General features: G+C 43.4%; 1 protein-coding gene across 3 annotated transcripts; it reads right to left on the reverse strand.

Moving 5' to 3' along the window:
- Window positions 1-263: 263 nt before the first annotated feature.
- Window positions 264-14,615, reverse strand: arhgap45b (Rho GTPase activating protein 45b). Of its 3 annotated transcripts, none has more exons than XM_005733977.2 (24): window positions 14,275-14,615; window positions 12,990-13,242; window positions 12,223-12,405; window positions 10,148-10,288; window positions 9,917-10,001; window positions 8,804-8,876; window positions 8,517-8,592; window positions 7,893-8,024; window positions 7,303-7,364; window positions 7,105-7,215; window positions 6,916-6,996; window positions 6,613-6,780; window positions 6,000-6,137; window positions 5,761-5,915; window positions 5,143-5,267; window positions 4,896-4,982; window positions 4,688-4,789; window positions 4,437-4,600; window positions 2,523-2,711; window positions 2,286-2,423; window positions 1,918-2,189; window positions 1,591-1,822; window positions 1,174-1,279; window positions 264-1,080 (listed from the first exon to the last, which is right to left on the reverse strand). In XM_005733977.2, exons 1-24 carry the CDS (start codon window positions 14,548-14,550, stop codon window positions 638-640), a joined length of 3,792 nt encoding a protein of 1,263 aa, XP_005734034.1. In that variant the 5' UTR covers window positions 14,551-14,615; the 3' UTR covers window positions 264-637. The 3 variants fall into 3 exon arrangements, with proteins under 3 accessions (XP_005734034.1, XP_005734033.1, XP_005734035.1); XM_005733976.2 differs by having other exon boundaries at window positions 5,719-5,915; window positions 14,275-14,612; XM_005733978.1 differs by lacking the exon at window positions 14,275-14,615 and adding an exon at window positions 13,725-14,112 and having other exon boundaries at window positions 5,719-5,915.
- Between the last annotated feature and the right edge of the window lie 969 nt (window positions 14,616-15,584).

A 15,584-nucleotide genomic window follows, 5' to 3' on the forward strand; every position in this document is an offset into this window, starting at 1 on the left:
TGCTGCTGCTGCTGCTATCGTAGACCTACTTTTGATACCAGTCTCTGCTAACTGAGCCTCAGAGGTTACCGCCCACTGTATTCAACACTTCCTCCAGTTCCCTCGCCCCATCGAGTGCCAGGAGTGACAAAATGAACACATTAAAGACGACATATTCCTCACCACGCTCCCCATTCTAGGAAATAGGTTGCAACTGTGCTCATTTGGTTTAATTTCTCCGTCTTGGTAATTTGCACAAAATGCCAAAAATCAAAAACTACAAATTTAAAACAAGAACCTTTATTAAAACTGACATAAGACAAAAGGCAACATTTATAAGAATGTTTACATGTATTTCAATTTTCGAGCTGAAATAACCAGCAGTGGAATCTGCTTGAAAAGTTTGCACGCGTCACATATTCTGATGCAGCGTTCCCTTCCCCCAAAAAACAAACGCTTTAAAATACAAACAAATCAAATATCTTGAAATGCCAGTAATCCCAAGAGCAGCAAGCGTGCAGAGAGGGTTCACTGGCAGCAAAGATTAGTACAGTAACATACATCTACAGTTTAAAATTTAATTTGACCTATTTACACGGCAGACCGTTAGGCTTTCATTAACTTCAAATTTAAAGACGAACAGACACGATTGACAATATCAGACGAACTCTGGCTCGCTGTCTCGATTTCTCGTCAGTGGTAGTTTCTTTCCACAGAGACGTGCCAGTGGAAGGCCCGACAGGCTCAGTGTGGGAGAGCACGGGTGGTAGTTGTTGTTATTGTTGGACTGATTCACGTTGAGCTCTGCCAGAGTAGCACTCAGATCCTGCTCTTCTCCAGCACCTTCTTCTGGGGGCCCGCTGTCTGGCAGAGCGGGGGGTTCTTCTCCCTCTGGGTTTTCCTGATCCTGATCCAGATCTTGTTCAGGCTCGATGTGGATTGCAGACTGACTGGACAGGTCCAAACTGTCCCTGTAGCTCAGCTGGTCATCGTCTATGCTCACGCTCTCCTGCTTCGTAAGGCTGTGGGAGTGCCTCTCGTCCAGCTCAGAGTCAGAGTCTGGGAGCTGCTCACTGGAGCCCAATGACCCCAAAGAGCTTCCTGAATGCAGATAAATAAGTGATAAATGTATATGACATTTTCAAGAGCAAATCATTTACTATAAAATTACACAACTTGGCCTTTAAAACTCACCACATCCCTCCTCTGTCTTGTCAACCTCAGGTTTAGTCTTCTCCTCTCTGCTCGCATCCTCTTCTGCGTCAACAGGGCTCACCATTTTGTCTTGTGTAACATTTTCCTGAAACCAGGAGGGAAAGTGTGAAAGCTTCACAACATGAATTTGTTTTCAGTCAACAGAAAAATGCAAATCTGGTGTCTCTATTACCCAGACTGATTATGACCAGTTTTGGTATTGCTCGTTAATACCGGGCTGTTTGCAACCTTTAACTCTTTAGACTTTGTTAAAGCAGGTTTCCTGTTCCAATGCTTTAGAGTATGTGTAAAAACAGAGCAAATATTTTGTGCAGTGGTATTTAATTCCTAAAAATGTCTCACAAAAAGGCTCAGCAGTAAGTAAATACTAATGTGCACCGTGTGCTGGAGTCCTACCTGCTGCGTGGAGGCAGTACGGGAGGTTTTGTGGGTCTGAGAAGTTTTGGATTGGAAGATGGAAGAGTAGAAGACTATGAAGGCCTCCACGATGCGAGCCTGATGGGGATAATCAACCAAAGAGGACAGGGATATCGTAGCCCCCGTTGGACGGGGCCGCATCAGAGAGGGCCCAAACACAATGCCAAGGTTGCTGGGGCTCATCTTGTTATCCTGTTCCAGCTCTGCGATCCTGGAATGAGAAAGATGGAGCAAGAAAGGATGGTGAGGTTAACAGAATCTTTGCTTTTTAATAAAAAATTAATATGACTTGTATGACTAACTCACCTTCGAAGGTGACGAACGATGTAGCGCAGTGTGGCGATGTTGGGTTTGGGCAGCTCCTTTAAAAGTTCCCTCAGACTGTCCACCAGGACCAGGACCTCTGGGTCCGTGTCTGGGCCCAGATCCACCAGCTCTGGCCCCCTGCTCACTGCCGGGTGAGTGCTGCTCGACTCTGAGTCCTCCCCCTCCGGTGTGTCTCCTTCATTATGCAGACTCTCCTTTGCCAAACCCATCAGCTTGTTGTACAGATGGAAAGGCATGATGGGCTCAGGCAGCTGGGGGTAAAGGAAAAACACCAAACATATGATGATTGACTTGAGCTTCAGGTTCAGTCTTTACTAGCTGCTACACATCAGTGTAACCTCAGTTACCTGTCTGAGGTAAAGCTTGAGCACGTTGCTTATGTCATGTGGCGAACACTGAGACAACTCGACCAGCTCTTTTCCATTCTCAAAGGCCTGACACAGTTTCTCCACACGGGTCTTCACTCCATTCACCCTGTAGATGCCCTGAAAAGAGGAGAAAGGAGATTTAAACCCAGCAGTTCAAAGGCAAACAATCAGAAATCGACCACCCCTTCAAACCACAGCATACGTGCTTTTTCTCACCTTCATCTTCAGTGCCCGTCTCTCGATCTCAGAGATGCACTTGGTGATGATGAAGGGAATACCGTCACTGGCACAGCTGGCTACCTGAGTGAAATCTCTGCCAAACAGCTGCAGACGGCCCTGCAGCTTCTTATGACCACACTGGATCGCCAGAGTTTCCAGACAGCGCTTGTGGCACGCCAGGAAACACTGAGAAAACAGTTAATATAATGATTATCATCTAAACCACCGTAGCCTGGGAACAGCTGTAACTTGTGACTAAGTAGAAAAACTTGTGACACCTAATTAGGAAGAACGTTAAAAAAAAACCCAAAAATGATTACAAAGGTGTAATGTGCAATTTCAATAGTGTAGGTAACATAAATAAACTATGCATAATGCATAGTTTTAGACATACAAAAAGTTTCTCCCACTGAAAACTCGACGTCTAGATGAACAGAATCAACTTTTTGGGAACCTCTACTGAACCTATGTTCAATTTCACTAATAAAAAACTTGAACTACAGGTGTTTCACATTTGCAATGCAAAGTAAGGCTGCTTGTTGCAATCAACAGTATTCAAATGAGTATGGTTAATCTTGCTGTGAATCTCAATTATCAGCAAGTGACAGCCAGCTGAATGTTGTACATGTCTATATGTGTTTATAGTCAATCCTCATGTACACACACACACACACACACACACACACCATCCCTTAATTATTCCAACATCTGCACCATAAATCTGCTATGTGCATTGTTATTGTCAGTAATGACTGTTGTCTACTCTGTTATATACACTTAGAACAAAGGAACAACCAGAGTTAAATTTCTTGTATGTGTACACATGCTTGGTTAATAAACGTGTGTGTACAAATACATAAAATTAAATAAATAAATAAATTAAAAAAATCACCTGATGGAATAAAATTAGATAACAAGGGCATTAATAAGGGGGTGACACAGTGGCATCACAATTGCCTTACTACATTTCCACTGTATTTATTATGCCTATTGGAAGGAAAACCCCTGATTCAATAGAAAAGATGGTGGAAAAAAAAAATGGTATAAAGATATGAAATTTGTCTGTCATTACATATTCCTGTTACAGTTGTTTGTTGTGGTTTTATTGTCTCTTTGTTTGCAGTTCTTGATATTTTCTTGGAACACTGGAAATTCCAGTTTCCTGTTCTAAAAACAGAAACTGTACCATCTGTTGTAATCAGAGTGACGTGTAGCTTCTTTCAACTAACAAAATAAAAAAAAAATTATTTTTTTTTTTAAAATTCTTTCTTCGGAAATTATTTTTTCTCCCCTCGTTTGCTTTGAGTCATGCTTTACAGTTTATGCTACGTAGTTCCTTATTATTGCTATAAATATACAAGATTGTAACAGTTACAGTGACATCACCTTCTTGTTAATAAAGTCTTGCGATGGGCATTTTGAACTTTGCTAAATTTTCCAACCAGAAGGGACGAGCAAGGTGTGGACTGACAGCTGAGGCCCATTTTACGCACAGTTTTTTGCACTTCCCCCTCCAACCATTGGAAACAATGCAATTTCCACATTGGCTTTACTTCTCAGGGAAGTCCATCCTTTACAGAAAGTCTGAGATGTTCATTTTTAGTGTTGATCATTACATACTGTAATTTACATGTATCCACACTGAACATATTTATCTAACCACTTATGCATTTTTCCTCAGACCATTTGCTATTTTGTGGGGTTCAACATAAAAAGTTAATTATTTTAAGAATACAAAATATTTTACTTTGACATTTGCATATGCTCACTGAACACGCTGACTACTATCATTAAAATGTAGCATGCATCAGCAACACACTGAGTCGATCTAACCACAACTGGAAGGCTTTCAGTGTGCAACTCAGAGCGTGAGCCTCAAAACATGTTAGCCTGGTGAAGTGATGAACTCACCTCCTCGCACTCAGCTCCCTGGAAATAAACGTAGCTGTCACATTCGCGGCACTTGGAAGGAGTCCGAAGCTTCCTCAGTCGGTGGGTCAAGGCTGCTTTGGACAGGCCGATATTACGGAAAGGTCCGGTGGACACCACCACGTCTGGATCCATGCCGTTAATATCTGCACAGAATAACCCCCATCACACACTCCGCAAAATCCAAACTCAACCGATAGCCAGGTTTAACATGTACAATCTGAAAATCTTACTTTGAGTTTCAAATGAGGACACATTTCCATCTTTTTCATCTGCATCCTCATTGGACGACATCGTTCCAGTCGATGAAGTCCGAACAATCTTAGCGATGTCACCTAAAATAAGTGAGTTTGAGAGCGTTTATAATGCATACCGCCATCTCTGGAGCAGGGTTTTGGTACGGATTAGCGTGAAACTAACAGAAGACGTGTCTACACTCACTTGTGCTGGCAGTTGGAGAATCCAGGCCTCCATCTCCAACAACGCTATCATCGCTCACTGTTGAGCCCCATGACTTATGCCCCTGTCCTGTGATAACAAAAGGGACAATAACATGAGCTAGTCACATTTTACATTGCCAATTCTGTTAACTACAGACATCAGCTTAGTAACAGGTCACAAGTAATTGTGAGGAATTGTTGAGATTTGTGTAAAATCTTTAGCAGCGGCAGGCATCGGATGCACTTACTCTTGCGCTGGACTTCTGACTCTCGGCTGTCTCCAGCCGTCGTCTCCACACTGACGGCAGGACTGTCTGTTTGACTCGTTTGCATGTCTGTGTTGAAGCTGTCATTCCTCGGTCTGTGACCATGGCTGCAACAATTTGGGATTTTCAGATTGCAAATGCATTAAAAGTGGGTTTCTTTTATTCAAATTTCGAGAGTCTAGTCCTACGCCTGGGTACAGGGTTGTGTGTAGCAGGTGTGATATGGCATTTTAGTACAAATTACAGCATCAGTGGTATAACACTGTATATAGAGTATTCTATAGTTGTATGTAGTCAATCAACTCCTAAAATAGTCTAACCCAGGTTATATTTGGGAAACAGAAACAACGTGCTTTTGATACATTGTGTCATGTCTGTGAAAATGTTTGGTTAAAGAGAGAATACATTTAGGAACGAGTAATCAGATATGAGTGGATCCTTGCTAAATTCTCTCTGCTGTAGGCATATGTGGCCCCCAAACTGTAACAACCCCCATCCTGAGCTGCATAGGAACGGTTTCATTGAGAAACTAATTGAGGATGCGCTTGAAGTTCTTACTGCGATGATGAGTTGGAGGGAGAGTAGGACTCAAACGCGTACTGGATGGTCGGCTGCTCTGGCAGCTGCAGGTCTCGCACGTGAGCGGCGTACTGCTGGCCGGGGTCGTACAGCTTGCTGCTCTCGCACAGAGTCTGGTAGTGCACAGGCAGGGCTACTGTCTGCATGTGCATGAGCTGGTAGTAGGAGATGGTCGCCTGGAAGTGAAAAGATTAGATGGTGAGCATTTGTAGCTTTTCTTCTTGGCGAGACGCGATGGCTTGTGTGGCCTTTGTTCTCACCGAGCGAATGGTCTGATCACTCTGTTTGATGATGTCCTGCAGCTGCCTCAGCACTGTGACCTTTGTGTGCTCAAGCTCCTGCTGCTGAGTGGCGGCGTCTGCTATACAAGTCTTGTAGGTGGCCTCTGCTTCATCTGCCTGTGCGCGCACACACACACACACACAAACAGTTTACTTCTGCTTTTTCTTTGCCGTTTATATCTGTCAGATCATTTATCAGACAGAAAAGTGTTGATGAAACATTTCACACAGTGGCAAAAATCAGAAAGGGTAAGCTTAGTTATTCTTGAAGCGCAGGGTGCGGCCCCCTGGTGGGCAATGAAGGTACATAATTCTTCATTTTCTAACCTATTTTTTAAAATCATGAATTCATCCAGTAGTGGGAAAGATCTGAAAGTCCAGCAGTGGTTTTCACGAGCCCTATGTAAAGCTGAACTGTTCACTCAGCCTAAACTAGCAAGTATCAGATAAACTATTTCCTTCTTTGTGTCCTCACACAACATCTTTGGCTCATGTGACAGAGTTGTGACCAAAGATTTGCAACAAAAATTTAATCGTCTTTCTTCCTGCAGAGACAAAACAACATCAGCAAAACAAAGTTATTGAGAAGAACCTTGTTGCGAGCCTCTTCTTCCACTCGTTTCTTCTTCTCCACAGACTTCGCTGTGGATCCCCCTCCCTCCTCTTCAGCTCGGCAGGCTGCCGTTTTAGCCTTGTCGTACTCCTCGCAGCGTGCTATGTAGGCTTGCTTGGCCTTCCGCAGGTTTGCCTCACATTCCATCTAAACGAGGAGGAACGAAACAAAAAATAAATAAATAAAATGGTTTTGTGGTATTTTCAGTTATTGCCTGATTTTCTTGTCACAGTAAAAGGATAAAACAGGGCTGTTGATTAATAAAAGATCATAAGGCCATACCAATTTTCTTTTAGCTCGAATCCAGTGTTCCTTGATCTCCTTACGTCTCTTTTCATGCTCCTGTTTACGCTGCATCAGAGGCTGCAGGATACACATTAAATATGAGAGGTGAGAAATCGCAAGTGACTAACCAAAAATGTGGTTTGTGCTTCATTTACTAGAATAGTAACCAATAACTCAGAAATGTACCTGAATGAAGGTTTGGTTGTGCAGGGTGTTGTTGGCCTGCTGCAGGCCCACACTCTGCTCCTGGTCCTGCTCCAGAGCCAGAGAGTAGATGGAGAAAAGAGGCATGTGGGGCTAGAGGAAGAGAGCAAGCAATAAGATGACGATCGTGAACTATAAAGAAATTACAGCTCTTTAGAGGTGAAAGTGAATGGAGCTTACATGTGTAATACTGTGTTTGGAAGACTGGTATAATCTCTGGAGGCCTTTGGAGAACTCAGTCTCTGGGGAAGACAAAACAAAAACAGAGACTATTAAAATTATGGTCAAAAGCACAACTTCTAGGACAATGTGCACTAATAAAAATTTAATCACCCCAAAAAATTCACTATTTTTTTAATAAGATGGAATAAACTTGAATGGCCACTTGAAGCGGTCTTCAAAGATGCCTCAATCCTCATGGACTCCCGGGTTAAAACCCCCCAAATGTACATAAGAAATAACAATGTCTCCAGCCTGTAGTGGTTTTTTAAAACCAATTTCCTCCCATGTGACAGCTAAATGGGTGGATTTTCCCCATACAAGTTTTAGTAAGCTCATCAGTTCACTGATAACTTGCTACATTGTACTCTCATCTAAAAATAGTCACTTCTGACTCAAAAAACAAACAAACAAAAAAAACAACAACCCCAAAACATGTCAGTGATAAGAAGCTCAAGTCTAGTTTAGTGTCTGAAATCATAGATGATAGTTGGTCTGACTTTGTACAATCACTCTCACATAGTTTCCTTAGTTTCGTCACTCCCACTAACCAAGTGAAGTTCTCTTTTCCACGTAGCACATCAGGTCCTTCATGTACTTGGAAATGGTTTTGGCGTAGAGCAGAGCAGAGTCCACCCCTCCCTCGCTGTGCTGTAGGATGACATCCACTTCCTCAGCTCTACCTACACATCAACACACCAACACAGGTCACTGTGCAGGAAACGCTTTGTCGATACGACAGAAAACAGGACGATTGTTTGCATCGGGTATGCGAGTGGATTTGATTTGGAAGCTTATTTTTAGTGTCTTCTGCTGTGGTCAGTACTTAAATCTGTAATTTCTCTCTGCTAAAAACTTCCCCTGTGACTGTGACTTTCCAACAAACTAACTGCGACAACATCCGAGCACTGCAGGATATTCATCAGCAGGGGGAGACCTACTATACATGAAATCTCTCACATGAACACAGAGATAACATTAAGATGACTACAGTGACGTTGGCGGTTTGAAAGTATGCACCGTCACATCAAAATACAGAAAATAGGAAAATATCCACTATAACGTTTACATATGGAGTCAAATGAGATGAATGGAAAGGAGGAGGTTACACTGTTATGCAAAGCAGCACCTGCGATTAACTGAAAGCAAAAGCTGTACGGCACCTTTATGCTTACCCATGTCCTGCAGGTCGCTCCTGTAATGTCCACCATCTCCTCCATGGCCAGAACCAGTGTACAAGTTCTCCATGGACTAAAACGGCATAAACACGAACCTTTACTCGCTAGAATTAGAGGATATTTTTCTTTTTTTTTTCCCCCCTTACACTCAGCAGAAATTTAGGTGTAGGTGTCATTTTGCGGGCAGTGACGTTTAATTTAATCAAGGAGCTTTTTGCATAACCACCACATTAAGTAACTTTTCTTTTTGGTTGGCACGTGTGAAATATAGGTGACAAACTCACTCTGCTCTTCTCTGTAGGCAGCAAGGAGAGCAACGTGCTGCTGTCCACCTCTCCCATCAGCAGTTCAGACACACTAAAGAGAAACACAGACTCCTTCACACAAACGTAAAATCTTTGTTGAATTGCAGAGAGAGAAAAAGCGTAAGATGGATTTCAAAAGAGAAAGCAGTAGAGAGGAAGAGGGCCAGGCCTTCTACGAAACCTCCACAGGTACACTGCAGATTGAAGGTGATAAGCAAGTTTCGTGACAGTTTTTGTTAGTCTACCAGCTTTCCTTCGCCGCCCCCCAAAAATCATGTAATTTGGTAGCAGTCATTTTTATTTTCTTGCAACCATCCTGTGTGCTGAAATGCAGGCCAAACAACAACACTAGATTTTTCCGTCTTTGCATTCATGTCAAAATCGAGTCATACAGAGGAAGGCTAGAGAAGAGAATGAGGAAACAGACTCATATGGCAGATTTCAACTGTCTCTGCCAGCTCACTTCCTCCTGAAGCTGTGTGACAGTTGTGTAAACCCTGAAATGGCACAGACAGGCATGCGATGAAATCCTGGTACGATACGCCACAATTATACTTCAGCTTTTAGTATTTTTCCTTTGCCATTAAAAAAAAAAAATATTCATTTTACATTACTATTAGAAAAAAAATACAAAAAGTTACAGGAAAACAAAAGCAAATTTAAAGGCCAGTTCTTTTGATCTCAACTATTCTCAGGTAGCTCAAATCAACCGAGTGTTCCCACGATGTATTTTCTCTTTGGTCTGCAATCTGTTCATTTAGCAGGCAGGTAGTCAACAGCATTTTCTACTTTTGGTTTTGTGTCATACGGTAGAAGAAAACCCACTTCCTGTTTTCAGCTTTGTCTCATGCAAATGTGTCACCATCACTGCACTTCTCTCTCTCATTCCCAACAGCAGACTACTTTGTTCGTATTAATACCTACAATTACACACCACCTGAACTGCCTGTGTGTGAACAATAGCCTACTGGACACCACTAAGGCTTCACTGCCACTGAAATACATTCTTAGAAGCTACTGATAAGAAACAGAAGCAGCTTTTGACAGCGTTTTACTTTTATATATGAATAAAAAGCTGATTTAGATACTTACTTGCTACTAAAAGCGACAGCAATGGTTTCAATTGCCTTCTCAAAGTCCTTTTTATCAGCCTCGTTAGAGGACTCATAGTGGAAACCTGGAAAATCGTACATGTGTTCAGGTTTCAGTCGTGGTCAAGAGTAGTTACAGAGTGATGTTGGGTTTTACCGTCATTGTACAACTCAGATTTACATCGAGATTTTCAAAGACATGCATCTAAAAAAAACAGAAGAGTCTGTCTACCTTTGACCTTGGATATGAGTTTGCCGGCAGCAGTGAGGATCTCCACGGTGTTGAGCAGAGGATAAGTGTTGATGACCTGGCGCAAAATCCGAAGCACCTCCCCTAAACACTCGTGGGCCACGGGCCGCTGACTCTCCTTACCTGGGTGAGATAGAGTCGTGGTAGGTGAAACAAGAACCAAGAGGAAAAACAGCGGAACAAGCTTCAAAAAAAGATCACGCTTGAGGTTTAGGATGTGTTGACTTGCCAACAATAAGCCATCTACTAAAATCGCTGCCAGCGCGTAGCAACTTGTCTCGTTCTCGATACAATATGTACGTGAACATTTTGCTGACTTTATTTTGGCCGATGCATTCTGCCAAACGCAGTTGCAATCATTGTGAAATTGCTGGTTTGTGGCACCACCTGAGATACAGTTTAAACAGAATCTCTGCTTCCTTTCCGCAAGAAACACTAAGAACTTGCTGATTTTAATCCTCACATAGCCAAGTCCGTGTTCATTAAAGAAATGTAGGTGCTTACAGGTGGAATTTTTAAAAAATGTTTGGATGGAGCAAGGCTAGCAAGAAAACGAGTGCTATCGATACATTAGCTCTTCCCTGAAATAACATTGCTGAAAGTCTCCAAGTCTTTCTTCCCAGGGGAACAGCAGATGGAGACTGACAGTTGAAACACCAACCATAAGGACACTGATAATAGGCCAAGTGTCAGACAGGTCAGCTCCAGATAAACATTGTCAGCTTTAATGTCACTGGTGACACATTTCTAGCCTCCTTTCCTCCAGACACCAGTTTTGTCAACCCTTTAATGTTGCAACCTCGCATTCTTCCATCGAGTCATCTAATCACACTGGCTCGCTGGTGGAGGAGAGCAGAGGGCAGCTGGTCCATCACCCTCGTCTCAAAATGTGTGTCAGAGTATCAGATTAGCAACAGCACACTACAAGAACAGAGTGACCTAAACACAGTGCCGGAGAGGATGTGGTCCCTTCTATTGTTTTGCAACACTACAAACCAACTGTGGTGTTCTGCAACATTTTTTTTCCCTGTGGCTCAAATGTTCTTTTTGAAGTTTCTGAGAACAGTTTTTAATGTCAAAAGAGGTTTTGCTTTAGATTAAGAGCACCTCAACGCCGCAATTGTATTTTTGATTCTGAAAGTGATCAGTGTCGCATCACTGCAACGCAGCCAGACTATCAGACGAGGAAGTGCGGACGAGGCCTTTCTGTCAGAGACAATCCATCATGGCTTCCTGTTTAGAAAGCTCTCTGTGGGTGGAGAACATGACAGAACAGAGCCAGATAACAGACAAGTGAGCTAAACTAGCCAAAACAAGACAAACTAGAGAAGACAACACAGTTTGAGCATTCAGCAGGTGGACTTTCTTTGTTTTTTTTCCAAACCCCTGTGATATGGCCCTTTTTTTTTTAAAGCTTCACTGCATCGTGCACGTGGAGCACAAGAACATGTCTGCAGTAAACAAAAAACTGGTTTCCTGCTGGAGACAAGCGTGCGGTTGTCTTTGTGAGCGCGCTGCCTCCATTTGGAGAGAGGAAGCTCAGAGCCTCTTGTAAAGCTTGCTTGTGCAGAGATGCTCCGCCCATAACATACTCCTCCTCCTCCCCCCTTGCACACCGCGCACATGTGTCGCTGAACACGGCGGATGTAAGATTGGATCCCTCATGTCCTCTCTGTGTAAGCTCTTGTCAAAATGGAGTGACACAAAAGGGAAGAGAGAGTGCAAACACTATTGTTGTTTCTCCAAAGCTACTGAATGGAGGGCGACTATTCAAAACCTTACATGGCTTCGTGTCAGCAGGAAAGTGTGTGTTGCCCCAACAGTGGGGAAAACAAGTGATATTTTTAATGTGCTCAGCTCTGAGGGACTCCCAGAGCGCTTTGTTCAAAACAAATCTAGACACAGCATGTTTCTATAAGTCAGAGTTTGGCAGGGAAGACTGCAGCTGCTAACAAGACCAAACAAAAGCCTGTCTGACAGGATGTATTTGGGGGCTTCTCACGCAGGTTTGTGTTGGAGATGTACAAGACAAAGCTTAAACCTGTCACGGCTCTCACCCTCAGCCAGAACAACATCCTTCAGTTTCTCCACAGCCTCTGCAAAGCGTGCGACATCCCTCAGCAGGGCTGGGATGTCCTCCACCTCGATGGCTGTGCTCTCTGGACTGTCAGATGGAGTCGTCGGGGTTATAGCCCCTTTTCCCTGACCTCTAGTGAAAACCCACGATTGGAGCGGGAACCCTGAGGAGACAGAAATATCACTCAACAAACACGCATTTAGTCTTCATGTGAGACTTTAAATTTTTACTGAATAATCTTCATGAAACGTGGGGATCTGTATCATTTGGTTTTCTGCAAATGTGCAACAGTTTCAAGCTTATATGCTCACTAGTCCCAGTGGAATTACATTTACATTAGATTACATTTACATTAATGTGACATTAGAGGGGGCCCTTCGCATCTACCCAAAACATTTGACTATTCCTTTACATTAGAGCATTTTTTTTTGGCTTGTTCTTGGTCAGAAGTTGTAGAATAGCAATTTCTGGTCATGATTTTCCTTCTTACATTTAACAGTGTAAGAAATCTATTTAAAGAGCAATCATTAGTTAAAGAACTGCTCAGTTTCACAGTTTCTAGGCTTTGAAATCCAAGTCGATAATCTCAAACTTTTCAGCTTCACTCATATTAAATGTTTAAAAGGTGATGACGCCACATAAATGCTTCAGTTACAGATCATAAATGGTGTTTTGACCAGATTCTGTTTGTGATGGGCCACGCTCAGCAAGCAGGAGCAAGACTATAATTGATGTGATGGAGCAGACCTGCAGCGCTGGCGTGTCGGCTCAGTGCGGTCGGTCTCTTGAGAGTGGCCACAGGAGACGGGCAGCCCACCCCCTGCATCATTCCCAATTTATTATGCTGAGTGCTCGGGGTGCCCGGGCAGGACGCGGAGGGATCCTGGAGCCCGGCGGAAGTTGGGGTAAGTGTTGAAGACGAGGAGGAGGAAGACGAGGGGGAACAAAAGAGTGTGATGTCGACTGCATCTCTGCGAGGCTGCTCCTGGAGAATGGAGAGCTGAGAGAGGACAGGAAGACAGAGAAGGTCAAGACTGCAATGTAGCTCGTCCCTTTCAGCATTACGGCTAACAAGGTGACTTTTCTTTGCCTCTGGGGCCAGCAGCACTGTTGTTATTAGTAAACAATCATATGCAGACTTTCACAAGATCCTGTGCTGCGTTGTGCAATACTTCCTGACTCCAAGCTGTTAACGGGTGTGGCAAACTCAGCAGAAAGTCGAATAACTTTATACATCACCTACAAAAAAATAAAATAAACAAAACACACAACTCACGGAGAAGTTTCTTTGCTTTTTTTTGGCCTGTTGGTACTCAACAGAAAACTTCAACTAAAGTCAGCGGCCTGTAGATTTAGGGCTCGACAAGTGCATCTCAACCAAGCAAAAGCAGCCTGAAATTTTTAAATACTTTACAGGAAACCAAAAAAAAGCATCAGTGCATATTTTCTGTTCAGAGACTTGTGTGTACACGACAAACGTACCTGTTTCAGCCATACGTTGTGCTTGTTGGGCAGTATGTCCAGTCTGTCCTTGCCTTTCGACTCGGCTTTTTTAACTCTCTGACTTGTAGAATAAGGGTTGTAACTATTTTTGCCACCACGTTTCAGCATGCTCCTTGCCCTCTAGACTTTTGTCCTCATTCTAATCACAAATTCTCAAAACGCATTCACTCACTTGCTCACTCACACACGCAAAAACCCCACAGGAGACATACTTCCTATGCGCCACATAACCAGATATGAGTCAGCTTACAGTCAGGTACCCATCTCAGCACTCAGCTCTGTGACACTGCATTATAATGACTGGTTTCAGCTAGAGGACAGTTTTCACACCCCTGATCGCACCAGCTACAGCAGCAGAAAAGATCCCCCCCCCAAAAAAAGACTAAAAACTTACAGAGCCTCACACAAACACACACACAAACAAAAGCATCCCTGGTAATGAGCCCTCTCAGAAACTTGTCCACTCCAGATGATGGTCATCTGACACACACAGTTAAACATAAGAAACCAGAAGTGATGCGCTACTCACAGACGGGGCGCTGCTCTGTGGCCCAGGGCTTCCTGCTCGACTCTTCTTCGAGATAGACGGTGTCTTGATTAGTTCCCGTTTTTTCCTGAACATCTTCAGGGTGCCTTTGCCGTCCATCCCGACTTCTTTAAGCTTCACGTACAGCCCCCCCACCCACCCCCCGACTCGCCACTTGGGTGCTCTGCCGCTCGAGCTCAGCGGGAGCTGGGTGCCATCCAGGTCGAGTTTGAGCCACGATAACTGTCTGTCTTTCTTCCTCCTCCTGGTGTCACTCATCGAGCCGCGCAGGCTCACTGACAGAGAAACTCACCGCAAACCGTCAGTGCGCACCCGGCATCCGCTGTGCGCGCGCGTTTCAGTTTCCTCTGGGGGGAGGAGGAGGAAAGACGCACGGATGACTTTGTTATCCACCGAGCTTCGCGAGGATTAATTCAGGTTGAGGTGCACGCGGGGAAATGCGGTCCCGACGGCGTTTCTCCTGGTGACGTCAGAAGCAGCGAACACAAGCAACAACTTGTTGCCTCGTTCACAGCAGCAATCAGTCCATCCTGACACACGTGTGTTCCCAACATCTGAAACGACGCTTTTGACGGTAACCTTCCGCCCCTCTGTGCACCTGCTCGGGCCACAGAATTAAAACCCCGAGGTGTACATGCGCCCCGAAACCGCTTTAGACCGAGCTTTGTTTAATTTTTTCATTATCAGAAGGAAAGCGGAGAAATTATTAACCTACATCTGATAATAATGTTAAATGAATTGTATGGAAGCAAAATAGATCCCAAGTAACATCAATTTATAGCATTTGATCACAGCAAGTACCGAATCTGTATCAGTTCATGTTTTATTTCAATAGAGTTGAGTCGACGCGGTTTGAGATCCACTATATGAAGTGAAAGTCATACAAAAACAAGAGTAATTCAGACTCCCGCATTTTAAGAAGAGGATCCCGCTAAACTAAATTTACTTTCTGGGAATTTCAAAAAGGGGAAACATGAAACCGTGTCAACAATAACTATCTAGAAAATTCAAATTATTTTTGTATTTGTTCTGTGTAATTGACAATTGTTTAATTCCTTTTGCTTCCACAGTTACTTTTTGCAGATGTGTGAATCTGCATGTCCACCTCTGTACAAGCATATTAATACTAATCACCGATGAGTGACACAAATATCACAGCACATATTCATGTGCTTGTACATTAAAGGCAATTAAAACCGTTTCAATAACAATATGGAGCCCTAACCACAGAACCTTTATTTATTTAAGAAGTCAAACCAGCAGGTAGCTCTGCATGTTTTGTGCTGGATGCA

The sequence above is a fragment of the Pundamilia nyererei genome, unplaced genomic scaffold (genome assembly GCF_000239375.1).
Source record: "Pundamilia nyererei isolate P.nyererei 1_Seehausen unplaced genomic scaffold, PunNye1.0 scaffold00056, whole genome shotgun sequence".
Lineage (NCBI taxonomy): Eukaryota > Metazoa > Chordata > Actinopteri > Cichliformes > Cichlidae > Pundamilia > Pundamilia nyererei.